At 40.1% G+C, this 13,909-nt stretch overlaps 1 protein-coding gene and 1 long non-coding RNA gene across 3 annotated transcripts; both read right to left on the bottom strand.

The window, feature by feature from the left end:
* Window positions 1–733: 733 nt before the first annotated feature.
* Window positions 734–1,117, bottom strand: LOC139437241 (large ribosomal subunit protein uL24-like). Its single transcript, XM_071210884.1, has one exon. It carries the CDS (start codon window positions 1,115–1,117, stop codon window positions 734–736), a length of 384 nt encoding a protein of 127 aa, XP_071066985.1.
* Window positions 1,118–3,167: 2,050 nt separating this feature from the next.
* LOC131274944 (uncharacterized) lies at window positions 3,168–13,519 on the bottom strand. Of its 2 annotated transcripts, XR_009182264.1 has the most exons (6): window positions 13,455–13,519; window positions 7,819–7,884; window positions 6,154–6,311; window positions 4,226–4,313; window positions 3,704–3,762; window positions 3,168–3,614 (listed from the first exon to the last, which is right to left on the bottom strand). It is a non-coding gene; the product is annotated as an uncharacterized lncRNA (long non-coding RNA). The 2 variants fall into 2 exon arrangements; XR_009182265.1 differs by lacking the exons at window positions 7,819–7,884; window positions 13,455–13,519 and adding an exon at window positions 7,254–7,283.
* Between the last annotated feature and the right edge of the window lie 390 nt (window positions 13,520–13,909).

Below are 13,909 nucleotides of genomic sequence, written 5' to 3'. Positions count from 1 at the left end.
ATTTCCTCCATCATCATGAGACATTCATTGTATTTGGTGAATACATCTCTGAGCACTGCTACACCTCAATGTTTTTATTAAAGTTAATAGATCACATGGAATGTTACATTAAAAAAAACATGAGGTTCCCATATAACCCACTTCCCCCCCATCATTTTTATGAATTGTGGTTTTTTGAAGATACATACATCACAGAAAAGGTTATGTTATGAAAAACATAAGAGGCTCCCGTATACCCCCCACTCTCCCACCCCACTCCTCCCACACCAGAATATTCTTGCCTTTCAACCAAATTGTTTCCTTCATAAAACCTTAAACCAGATCTTCAGTTCTGCAAAGTCACTTATTGAAATAATGCAACCAAAACCTGAAATTCCTTTTCATATGATTTAACTGAATTTCTCTGTGTGTGAAGCATGGCCTACCTCTCCCTTTGCAAAGAGATAGAGCTATCTCCCCATCATTCCCAAACAATACAGCTCTTTAATTCTTTCCATACTCTTTAATTCTTTTTCATACAAGTGAGAGGTGTGCACTTTCATCTGTCTTCTGCTATGTGGAAAAGTCCATTGCTTAACTGATTTTAAGCTGTTTATAACTATAAAATATAAACTAATTCTTAATTGCTATTTTTTTTTTCATTTTAGCAGCTTTTAATGGAATTTGTACATAAGATTCTTATTTCCCTGCATCTTCTTAGTTGTTTCTTCCTTATATTTGCCCTTTTCCTTTCCTACTTGGTGAGATTTGGCTTTATGTTCGAGGGTCTTTTGTGGTCTTTATCCAGTTTTAGCCTACTGATAACTACCTTGCTGGGGTGAATGCCCACATGGACAGTGGTGCCATTAGCCTTCTCCCGCTGCCCCCATTCGATGTAGATGACATATTCCTTCCTGTAAACCTGCACTACTTTGCCAATTTGCTGACCTTTGTAGTGTCCTCTCACAACCTGAACTTCATCATCTTTTCGGATAGGCATGGATCGAACATTATATTTCTGTCTCAGCTCCTTGGAAAGAAGGGAAGACATAATCTTCCTCCGAATGTGGGAAGGTGCATTGAAATGCCTTTTATCGTTCTTGCTCCGACCAGAGGTCACAAAGGGATTGAACTTCATTTTGGTCCCTGCCACTTCAGCAATGGCTGCAAAAGGAAAAAGAGCTGCTCTCTATTTTTGATGCTAATTTTAACTGTATTTAACACTGGAAACTACTTAAATTCATTATCACATTATTAAAGGGCAAGTGTACTCAAAAGTACACTTCTTGCACCTGTATGTTTCTGTGTACATGTGTATGTTTTCTGGTTTGTGATTTGTTCTAGTAATTTTTAAAAAAAATTTTCCCTTAATCACCCATTTCTTTAGTGTGTATTAATCCTCATTGTGAGCAGTGATGAAATTAGTGTATTTTCTCTTCCTTCTCTTTGCCCACCCTCTCCTCTAGTACCTTTTAGGTGATTATATAATTTTGCTTAAGTGTTTGCCTTTATTCTGTAAATATGCCTATACTAATGACTATCTTGAGATACTGATGATGGCAACTTCATTGTCCCCTCCTCTGGCCAAGTGGTGAGTTCCATGGGACCAAATGTCAGACAAGGAAAGGGAATGGGTCTGTCACACCGAAGACAATACCTAAATGAGTGATAGGCAGGTAACATCACCCATCACTGCCCCTCTACCCTAGTATATACCACCTGATTGCTTGGCTCAACTCCCTTGTTCACATAAGATCTCTAATATATTCTCTTTCTCCTCAGAAAAGCCAAGAATTTGATATCCTTGTCTTAGGTTCTGTGTTTCCTAGAGGCAATCAAGGCCTTCTGCCATCATTTGGAAAGCAAGTGCAGAACAAGAACTTAGCTTAATTTTCTTAGTTTTTGTTAGTTCATGAATTGATTTAGATCAATGGTTTTTTTTTCTTTTTACCCATGATCTCTGTTTGGTCCAGAGATTCGAAGATTCTCTCACATTCAGCCATGGAAGTAAGGTAGAGCTGGGATAGAATCTCATTTCTTGCCCAGTATTCCTCTGCCATGTCAAATTCTATGTAATTCATAAATTCAGCCAAACTTTACTGGAAGATACTGGAACAACTCACTTTTTCAGAGCATGGGAGGTCAAGTGCAAGAAGGAGGCTTAAATGATGTAGCTCTTGTCATTTGTTTAAGAGATACACCACAAGAATGTGTTATAGATGTAGCTGTGATCAGGGTTCAATGACTTCCACAGATGGCTGTCTACTCAGTGAGCAGCATAATGTCCCCACATACAGGAAGCCTGGGAGTACATTTGTGAAATCTCAGTGTAAGCCCATTTGTAGGAGTCCAGCATTTTTATGGTTTCAGTTTACATGTTGGCAAGATGCTGGGTAATAAGATCATGGCATAATGTGGCTGACAGGTTTTTATGTGTATAGGCATTTTAAAAATCAGCAAACCAAATTAAAGGAATTTTTTCCTACAGGTTATTTCTAAGATAGTGCTTTTAAATGCAGGATGGCCAAGTATTAGTGAGTATTTGACAAATTTGAGAAAAAAAATGTCAGAAATTGAAGACAAGCATACAAAGTATGATATATGAATAACTGGAGTGCCTGAATGAGAAAACCAAAGCAAAGACATGAAAAAATATTAAAAATTATAATTCCTTATTTTTTCTGGAAAGAAATTCTTTGAAGCTGCATTATAAAACCTTACACTGAGTATTGACTCAGAATGACTAATAGCAAGACATATTCTAGCTAAAATTACTAGGGTGTAAAGGAAGAATGAAGTCTTTTGTGCATTAGAGTAAAGCAAGTGCATTATGAAAAGAACATTAGCATCTCATCATTGGTTTTGATAAGACTTTGTGCCAGAAGAAAATGGGGTAATATATTTATGGAAAGAAATGTGAATCATGGTGTTATAAACAGCAAAATGGACAGGAAAGTGAAAACAGCACTGAAATCCAACTCCACTGGCTTGAAGTTGGGTAATATTGTTCCCATGATCCCTTTCAGGTGAGGGAACAGATTTCAGGAAATGAAATGTCTAGAAGACATTGGTAGGAAAGATGTTAAGTCTTAAATTTACAGTTATTTGTCCATTCATTCACTCTAAGTTTGTTTAGGGTGCTTATCTATGTGTTTATTTTATTGATAAGGATGAAGAAAAACAAGTAGTTGGAGAGAAATTGTTTAATGTTTTAACATCTAAAATTAAATGCCAAACCTATTTCTAAAACTCAGTGTAAGTCTTTCAAACTGAAAAATAAATTTTCCCTCAATTGGCTGATTAGGGAATTGGGTAAAAGGGGCTGAGCACTGAGGCATCTCCATTTTCTTTGGTATTATATCCCCTTTCAGTCTCCAAACATCATATAATCTCCAGATCCTCTGAGACTCAGACTGAGGCCTCCAGCTCAAGGTCTTTGTGCTGTCAGTAGTAGGGATCACTGGGGAGGCACAGAGGTGGATGGAGGGTTTTTTCTGGAGTGGGTAACAGGACCCAGAGGACACCTCGGATCATTAATTGTCTGCATTTACTTTGACCAGCCAGTTCATGTTTCCACCTCCATGTTCACATAGAATACTGGAAACCTCAGTTTCTTCTCAGTTTTGCTGATTTTCCTAAAGTGCCAAAAGAAGGTTAGGAAAGCAATGGAATGCACGTGAACTTGTTTCCCTTCCTCTCTTTATCCTATCCAGTCCACACTCACATTTCCTCTTCCTCTTCTTCCTGCCTTTTCATCCATTTCTTCAGTGTCTTCAGTGTATTCTAGGAAAAGAGAATTTATGAAAAGAGACTCCTCTTCCTTGAACAGTGTAGACAGCTGCAAGGAAAGGAACCCACTTGATGACCATGTGCACATGTGCAGGAACACCCTGCAAAGGGAGAGCCCACCCCAGAACTAACTTCACAGGTGCTCCTTCCACTGGGTGTAGCCCAAAGCTTCTGACAACCAGCCCAGTTCCCTGCCTGGACCATTCAGGCTTATGCAAACTGATTCAGTGATGCACGTATGTTAAAACCAGGGCAATGCTAAGAAAATAGGTAAAGAGGATGGAAGAAATTTGTAGACATTGTTGTTCCCATGACCTCAACTTCCTGGATGAGACCACTTCCTTCAGGATAAGATTCATAAAATAAGGAACAGACAAAATGGATAAAAGCTATAAAGAGGAGTTATGAATAAGAAAGGGAGAGATTACAAAATAGACAGAAAGAGGAAGGAAATTACATGCAAATTGTTGTTCTCTGTATCTGATACTTCAGAAGCTGTGAAGTAAGCCTCCTGGTAACCAGGGCAGGAATGGTGATCTATCAACCTTGTGAAAGGAAATGGGAAAGTTAGGGTTGAGGGCAGAATTCAAGCTCCTGTTGGTTATGACAGCGTGTGGTCTGCTCCCAGGACACAATTCTGTCCTCACCACCACACTCCTCTCATACGGCCTCAGTCATTTCACCTTGGCTGTGAAGGAGTGGGTCTAAGATCCCAGAGACCCTTTCCCAGCTCTCAAATACTATAACTGTGGCCAGTGAGGAATGCCTGTATCCTCTTGTTCCTCTAAGAAGGCAGACACTCTCCATGTCTTTTTATACATGATGTTGTCTTTCTTCTCCTTTTTACCACCTTCACTACCTCCCTGCCTCTTTTCTCTCTCTGTATTACTGCCCATTTGTTTTCTCCTTGTCAGTTTCCACCAATCATATTGTTCTATAATACAACAGTGGAGAACAATCATTGTTCCCATATTATTCCCTTATTATGCTGTCACCCTCTCCAAAATATCAAGTAGTCAATTAACCAATCCATTCTAATCACGGAGCAACTATCAGAAGCATGGAGTTAAATCAGGTGTTCTGTTCTAGCCAGTCAACTCTGCCTTGTTCCCCACTTGACAGTCATGCCCTTCCATGTACCTTTCCTCAGTCTTGTCCAGGCACCCATCAATGCTAGTACTTCAGTGGTTTAACGAATTCCCAAAAGATTACACTTATTTAAGTGGCCTGTAGATCCCCTATTATATCACTTTCAGACTAAGTGGATACAGACACGTTACTTTACCTCTAATCTTACATTCAACCCCTCCAATCAATTCAGAAACCTATAGGGATGCTGTGAGGACAAAGTGTCTTCCATGAACCTAAGGTCATACCAGTCTCAGGACAATCACCTGATTTATAGGATTAATGGTCACTATCACCCACAGGACATGATTCAACTCCATGCATCTGAGAGTTGCTCCCTGGTTTAAAATGGATTGGTTAATTGATCCATTGATTTACTGAAAAAGGTAGCAGTGTAATATGGGAATAATATGAGAGGAGCAGGGAACCCTTGGCCCTGCTTCCCAGAGACTCCAAGACAGCAAGAGCCAATATGTGAAGCAAGCCTGGCAGGCCATTCACACAAAGCCCCCAGAAACCCAGCCAGGCTTTGGAATGTGTTGGAGAAAGAGTTGTATATGAACCTCTCAAATGGAAGCAATTTCAGGTTTTAATCTAATCCCAGGACTTTGGATTTGTGTGAGCAGTAGAGATTAGAAGGATGTTCAAGGATATGTTTCCTTCGATACCTTTCCAGCACCCAGGTGCATGTGTAGTAAGCCCAGAGCACAGTTCTTTATGTCAGAAAGGATAAAACATTAATGAAGTGCTACCAGACCTTTAAGTACAGAGGGAGAAGCCCTAATTCTCAGCCACCACCTGGCACCCAGTAGAAGAACTTTGTCCCAAGTCTAGTTGATAGTCTGGGGGAGCTTGTGTCCTGCCAGATCCCCTCCATTGTAGGTCAACACCAAAACCTCAACTACACTCTCTTGTGCTTTATTCCCAAGAGCTGCTAACCAAGGAAAAACAAAGGCTTTGATGATTGGTCTTATGGGAAAGTGAATCTTAAATAGCATAGGAAGGAAAGATGATTGTAAACACAGTACACTCAAAGAACATGATCATAATACTTCTTACTATTGTTATTAAATATGGAAAGAATAAAGCAGACCTCCATGTATATTTCCATTACTTTCTGATTTCACAGTCCCTTCTTCAGTTGCTAATGTAGCAGTGTTACCAGAGTGTTTCTGATAACCCACTCTCATTGGATCCTATCTTGAGTGATATTGCCTACCTGGAGTGTCATTTTCATCACTGCTGGTGGAGTCATACCTCTGATCCACGAGCCAATCTTTAGGAACACAAACATCTGCAAGAAAGTTTTTGGAGAATGTGGCACACCCGTCCCTTCCTTCTGCACTTGATGGCTTGCTGGCTGCCCAAGATCACCACAGGTTCTTAGACCATCCCTGGACTCTGGAGTCAGAGGCCTAAATAAGACATTATAAATGGTTTGCAAATGAGCAAGATGGAGAAAGAATCCCCTTTTAACTATTTACTTCCCCTATTTTGATGGACCATTAAAGCTCTTACCTCCAAACTTACCACCCTGAAATTCTGACTGTTCTGGAAATACTCTGTATGAGATGAGCTCAATGAAAAGACCAATGGCAGGCTCAGAGCAGCTGCCTGGGAAAGTGTATTGTGAGGATGGACATGTTATTTTTGCATTGTCCATGCCATAGCTACTAGCACAAATGGCTGTTGGGCTTTTGAAAACTGGATAATACTACATTGTGCTGCAGATGCCCAGAAGGTGTGGTGCTCAGTAATAAGAATTGAAATCATGAATGTTCCAAACTCATAGATGATTCAGGATCCCACCAGGCCAAAGAGATGTGAACAAAGTATATAGAATTTGGAGTCAAATCAACTTAATATCTCCACAATATGGTTTCCTGTTCTCTAGATGTGAAACTTGAAAATTCATTCACCTCTCAATCCTTCCATATCTCATATGTTTTGAAAAAGTCAGATATGGCTGCTTTTCTTTTATCATGACCAATCAAAATGCCATGAACAGACTATAAAGGCTTACTAAGAGGTGAGATATATTACTAAATTAAGATTTATTAATTAAATCTTAGTAAGAGGTGTTCTCTAATACAATTTTATCCATTTAGAGTTCTGTGAACATTTTCCTGAAGGGTAATGGGGTATTTTCCTGGTTTACTGAGGTATACTTGGCATAAAATAAACTGAACCTATTTAAAGGATATAATTTGATAAAATTTTGACATATACCCATGAAGAAATGAACTGGCATTTTTTACACAGAAAGCTGACATTAGCAAATATTTAGTGTTAGAGAAATCTAAGAAAACACACATGGTCACACATTCTCACACATGCACATTGAGAATCATACATACACATCAGGAAGCTTCTTTCTGTGGAGAGATTCTCTCTAGACAAAGCCAACAAGGAATATTCATTGCTCATCATCTAGATTTTTCCTCAGCAAGTGTGTGATGAGAGAATACATACTATTGTTGCTTGCTCTTGGAGCCACCTGCAGTTGCAGAAAAGAAAACACTATAATGATCAGAACTTGCTGTGTTGTGTTTGTAGAAGGCTTTTGAAAACCAGATGGGAAAGAGAGCCAAGTAAAGGAAACCAAAAAGCAAGTGAGGGGACACCTGAGGAGAAGGCATGATGAGCTTTTCCTGTATTATGTATCTCTCCATTTTGGTTGGCATTTAAAAAATTCTTAATCCAAGAAGAAAATATGGCTGCTAAAGAAAAACTTCCTTTTATAATCTAATGCTTCCATTTGTGATTGTCCTTTTGAAACAGAGATTGGCAGGTCAAAACAGATGCCAGGTGAACACAGTCCCCACCAAGGAAATTGTACATATCATCTGTAAAGTAATGGTCATATTTAATTGAATGGAAAAAGAAAAATACAGAAAGCAATGGTTCTAAAGCGAAACTTACCTTGAATTAGATGGGGCTTCCTCTACTGCCCGGGCTCTCAGATCTTTCAGCAGGCCCTCTAGGGAGCTAGGAGGATAAAGAGTAATAGTATATTGGAGTTGGTGCCCTTGGAGTACTCTGAAGTTTTGCTTGACATGGACAAAGGATTAGAGTAATATGGAGGCAGGTATTTAACAAGGATAGTGTGAGCTGCTGACGAGTAGAAAAAGGATAGCAAAATGGAGGTGCAGGAATAAAACAAGATGCAGTCCTTGACTTTGTAGCTAACGACCTCCCAAAGCAATGTGAAATAATCCAAAAAAGTTACAAAATACATGCCATTGTTCAATGATGGATTATCATTCCTCCTGCCATTTTGAAGTCCAACTAAAATGCTACTATCACCTTGTCCTGTATACAAAATCATCAGTATTCATGGTTCACATATGTCATCTCTTTTTTTTTCAAGGAGGTATGAGGGATTTAACTCTGGACCTCATTCATGGGAGACAGGCACTCAACAACTGAGCTATACCTGCTTCCCATTTTCATATTTTGTATAGGATTTTTTCCTCTATTTAAAAAAAAATGTTACATTAAAAAAAATGTAAGAGGTCCCCATTTACCCTCCATCCCCCTCACCCCACTCCTTTCCTCCTACATCAACAACCTCTTTCATCATCATGGGACATTCATTGCATTTGGTGCATACATTTTGGAGCACTGCTGCACCACATGGATAATGGTTTACATTGTAGTTTACACTCTCCCCCAGTCCACTCAGTGGGCCATGGCAGGACATACAATGTCCAGCACCTGTTTCTGCAGGATTTTGCTGTTATTTGTACATGAACATTTTATTCGCTTTCCAAACTTTAATAATAAGGTAATTGTTTTAAAGACATTTATAAATTTTATTGTGGGACTGGATAGGCAAAACATTCTGTTTTATTTTTTTTAATGCTTTATCATAAAGATACTCAGTTATAGAAGATTTGAAGACATTTAAATACTGTCATTTAAAAATTGACCACTATAAATCATGTGTTATTTTTCCTTCCAGTCTTCCTTTTTTATACTCTGAATGTTTATTCATTGAATGTGTTGGATGTCCATCTTTACACTATCCAGGCACCAATTTGATAGTTTATTACTAAGGGGAGACATGAGTTGAGTGCTAAGGCTCTAATGCAGTTATAAAAGTTGCAGCAAGGATGATATACACCAGATCAGTAGCCAAATGGTAACTTGAGTTCTTATTGGCCACTGTCCCTAAGGCATGCAGCAAACAGTGCCGAGCACTTCTAGGACTCAAGAAATATGCTAATACCTCCCAATTCCTATCTGTTTGGACTGTAGTGTGGAGGACTGACTTAGTTAAACTAGATTGTGCTTGCAGTCATTCAGAATCTGAGCTGAACAGGCATGTGTACTTTCTATGTGCATTTCACACTATGTCAATTCATAGTTTGTAGTAACGGCAATAATAACAGGTCTGAGTCATGTGATCACTGAATTGACTTATGATGGACAGGGTGTGGGGTCTGCAGGTCTGATACATTCAGGAATACACACAAATGATCAGTTTCCTTTGCTGGCACGGGGTAGAATCATCCCATGGCCAAGTGATGGGGCTAGGTTATGGCTATAGCATCAGGGTCAGGGACACTCATGTTTGAAATTGTAGGCTAATTGTCTCTGCACCTCAGTTCTTCATCAGAAGAGTGGGAATAAACAGTCATAGTATGGTAGTGTTGAAGGTTGAATGAGTAAATATATGTAAAGGGTGTAGTAGTGGTTTTTTTGAGAAGTTGTCACTGGCAATTGTGCTATATAGGTGGGAAATAGCTTCTCTACCCCCACCTTCACAATCTCATCTCAAAGACTCTAACATAGATATCTCCAGCCCCGGTACACAAACCCTCACCAGCTAAAGGGAACACAGCTGCCTACAAGGACTGTAGAACATGGCCATCACTTAACTAGAAAATAATCACATCCCCATTTCTCATTCTCACCTGGAAGCTGGAATCAGGGTGGCTCTTCAGAGTAAAGCAAGCACACAGTCCCTGGGGATTGAACACAGGCCCTCATACATGGAAAGGAGGTGCTCAACCACTGAGCTACATCAGCTCCACCCTGGTTTTTTAATTATCTAGAGTTTTTCAGAAGTTAAAAAATGCATATCATTTTCTCTTGTACCTGAGGCCACCTGTAATTATATTAAAGAAAATACTCAGGATCAGATCATGCTGTGTAGTGTTGACACAGATCTTTTGCGCTTTTGGTGCAGATGGGAAACAGTGGTTGAGTGAAAGATCCCATAAGTAATTGTAGGAGACACACATGGAAAGATACCAGCTTTTCCTAGATAATGCATCTCTCATGTCTATTTTGGTTGGCACAAAAAATTCTTACTCTTAGAAGGAAAAACCACTGCCATTTAAAAAGCCCATATACTTGACTCCCTGCTGTTGCTAGTTGTAAATAACAACTTGAAACAGTAATAGAATACTCCCTAAATAAGGAAATTCTATATGTCATCTATAATGTACATGGTCAGAATTTTCTTATCTGAACTCAATTGAAAATGAAAGGAATAAGTAAAGTGACGATTTTCTCAGACAAAGAAAGGCAACCTTACCTTGGAATTAGATGGGGTCTCCTCATCTGCCCTGTCACTAGGTGGTTCCTCCATCAGGCCAAGACCTCTCTTTAAAAGGTGGTACACATGCTAATAGATTCTAATAGTGTTTAAGTGCCCATCCTGTGCTGATCAAAAGTAATTTGCTTGCTTACAAAAGCCAAATTGATTGTTAGGGAGGCATCCCCCACTTAAAAGAGCTCATTATCAAAGTTGAATTTTAAAAGTCCCATTCAAGTACTTGCCAAACAAATTTTCCCTATATACCAAAAAAAAAAAAAAAAAAAAAAAAAGGCCATCAGAAAGGCCCTATGTCACCAGGCCAAACCAGAAGAAAAAAGGTTCAAGTATACAAACAGGACTGCTGTTAGTAGCTTAAACCATAAGAACCAAAGTTCAAAATGTCAGTTCAAAAGTCACCCCTAAAAGGTCTAGAGCCTCAACCAAAAAGAGGGATGTTCAGAACCAAGAGGGACTCACAGACAGGAACTCAGGGCTGTTGGGGAGATGGCAGAGCTGAAGGGGCTCTTGCCTTTACCATGCTCAAATCCAACAGTAGCTCCAGAGTCAGGTTGGTAGTTACTTAGAATCCTGTTTCTAACACTATGTAATGTCAACTGAGAAATAAACTAAGCTGCAAGGCAACAAAGGCATTGATTTAGGGTCTTAGAGTTGCAATTAGGGGAGCACAGATTCAAGTAGCAATCCAAATCATGTCCCATCTTTGTATTTCCAGACAAGGGGCTTTAAAGAAGACTTGAGAAGTTGTTTGTAGTTGTAGTGTATTTGGGGTATTCAGTATACTATATTGTCCTTCAGGTTAGATAGTTAACTGAGTTCTTTATCTTGTGTGTGTGTGTGTGTTTTAATGGTTGAAGATCAGAGAAGAAATACTTTCAAATATTAGCATTGGAGTATGGATGTGGCTGAAGCAGTTGAGCACCTGCTTCCCACATGGGAGGTCCCAGGTTGGGTTCCCGGTGCCTCCTAAAAAAAAAAACAAAAACCAACCAACCAAAATCAAACAAAAGAAACCAACTCAGGGGAACCGATGTGGTTCAGTGGTTAAGCACTGGCTTCCCACATATGAGGTCTCAGGTTTAATCCCCAACCCCGGTACGTTAAAAAACAAAAAAAAAATTACCATTGGTATTTTTTTCAGTGGTGAGCTTGTGATTTTGATTCCGTTTGCTGTGTCATCTGAAGTTTCTTAAATAGTATGTATAAGTTGCATAGAGAAATAACTATTTTGAGTGCTAATGACACCTGTAAAAGTAAAAAGGTCAAATGTGCTTCTGAACACTTGCCTTGAAATGCTTTTCTAATGCCTTACCCAGCATGTTTTTGACAGCAACTGTGATGTTCAAGGCCAGAAGATGAATGTGATCGGGAACATGGACATTGGAATTACATGTTCAGGGCTGATTCCTGACTCTGCTTCCTGTCAGCTGGGAAATTTACTAAATTGTCTATGTCTCATTTCCAGATCTGAAATACAGAGCAAGTACCATTGGCCTCATCGGCTGCCCTCAGAATTAAGTAATGGTCCTGGCTCAAATTAGAGATACAATCCATATTATTTTATTGATATATCTAGTGTTCTTTTTCCTATTATTCACCTGTTTACTCAGTTACTTTTCTTCATATGGTAATTCATAACTGTAATGTATAAGTATTGTGAGACAAAAGTCATCCTAAATTCCAAGAGCAATACCCACAGTGGAGTTCTGACCTTTTTCTACCCTCCAATTGACAAATATTTATGGACAGCAAAGGCAGACTGGATAAACTGGGGGCAAAATAATAGTTAGTTGGCACACTGTTCTTATGTTGTGTTAAAACTTCTGCCAAAGGACTAGGCCCAAACTGAGTGTGAATTACTAAAGTATCTGTCTGGAAAACCAGAGCATGAAATATTGCAAACTACTTCACAATAGTTGTGAATTAAAGGCAGCCAAGGTGTCTTTTGTTGTTGTTGTTGTTACTGTTTTCAGGAAAGTTTATTACCAACACCTGCCGAGGGCATTACAAATAATGGGGATAGAAACCCAAACCAAACCTTGAAACACTTGAAAACAGGTCTGCTAGAGAGCCAGATGGCCCCAAGTTGTCAGGGAAAGGAAGTAAAGGAGAGGCATTCTAGACAGTGACCTACCCTGGAGCCTGAGTCTGTATATTAGTGTGACTATTCTGGGGAAAGGGGGGTCAGAAATCCTCACCTCCATAACCCCAGTGTTGCCCTGGATGGTGGGGAGGAAAGGCAGAAGCAAGCACTGAGGGCACAGACCTTACTGAGTCTAATCTTGGTGTCACTGCATCCAAAACTGTGAAACAATAAACTCCTTTAAGCCAACAAGTATGTGTTATATGACATGTCAGCCATGGTGTACTGAAACAGTTCCTTTGAAAAATCCTCTTGCCCCAAAGTTCCTGAGGGGAAGAATTGATGCCCTGGAGGAGGTGGCTCACCCACAAGAAGAGTACATATCTTGACCCAACCTCCTGTCTCTACATTTCCTTCCTTGATGCAAAATATGAGGTAGTTTCCCCTACATAAAGGCCTTCTTGGGAAACGGACTTTGGCCCAGTGGTTAGGGCGTCCGTCTACCACATGGGAGGTCCGTGGTTCAAACCCCGGGCCTCCTTGACCCGTGTAGAGCTGGCCCACGTGCAGTGCTGATGCGCGCAAGGAGTGCCGTGCCACGCAAGGGTGTCCCCCGCGTTGGGGAGCCCCACGCGCAAGGAGTGCGCCCGTGAGGAAAAGCCGCCCAGCGTGAAAAGAAAGTGCAGCCTGCCCAGGAGTGGCACCGCCCACACTTCCCGTGCCACTGACGACAACAGAAGCGGACAAAGAAACAAGACGCAGCAAATAGACACCAAGAACAGACAACCAGGGGAGGGGGGGAAATTAAATAAATAAATAAATCTTAAAAAAAAAAAAAAAAAAAAGGCCTTCTGAAGTACCAAGGATGTCCAAATTTTTGGCCCTCCTCCCCCAGCATCTTCACAATACCTTCTGCCTCATGTGAGTCTTCCTGGGGGTTGGACTACCACCTGAAGTGACCAGTAGTCTGCTTGGCTCCTCTACTGGCTCAGAACCTAAGACATTCCAGACCAACTGCCTGATAACAGCTATGCAAAGAATTAGCTTCACCTTTAACTCAACTACTCTGGAACAACAGTTAATGCTCATCAAATGGCAAAGTCACCCACCTGACTGAGGCTTGGTGAGTTAATGAATGAAGTCTCCCTGTTCCCAATTATCTCCCTGACTAAATATTTGAACAACTCTCTTAGTGTGGAGTTTGTACCTTCCCTGCTGAAGTCTTTCTCATCCTAAGAGTACCCTTTCTGGAAGATATGGGCATGAGACTTTGTGTTCTAATATGTATTTTACTGATCACTAGTGATGTTGAATGCATTTTGATACTTCTGCTCATTCTGAACTCACTGCAGAAATTATGATTT

The sequence above is a fragment of the Dasypus novemcinctus genome, chromosome 21 (genome assembly GCF_030445035.2).
Source record: "Dasypus novemcinctus isolate mDasNov1 chromosome 21, mDasNov1.1.hap2, whole genome shotgun sequence".
NCBI lineage: Eukaryota > Metazoa > Chordata > Mammalia > Cingulata > Dasypodidae > Dasypus > Dasypus novemcinctus.
Note: the sequence above shows the minus strand (reverse complement) of the source record. Positions and strands in the feature narration are given on the sequence as shown.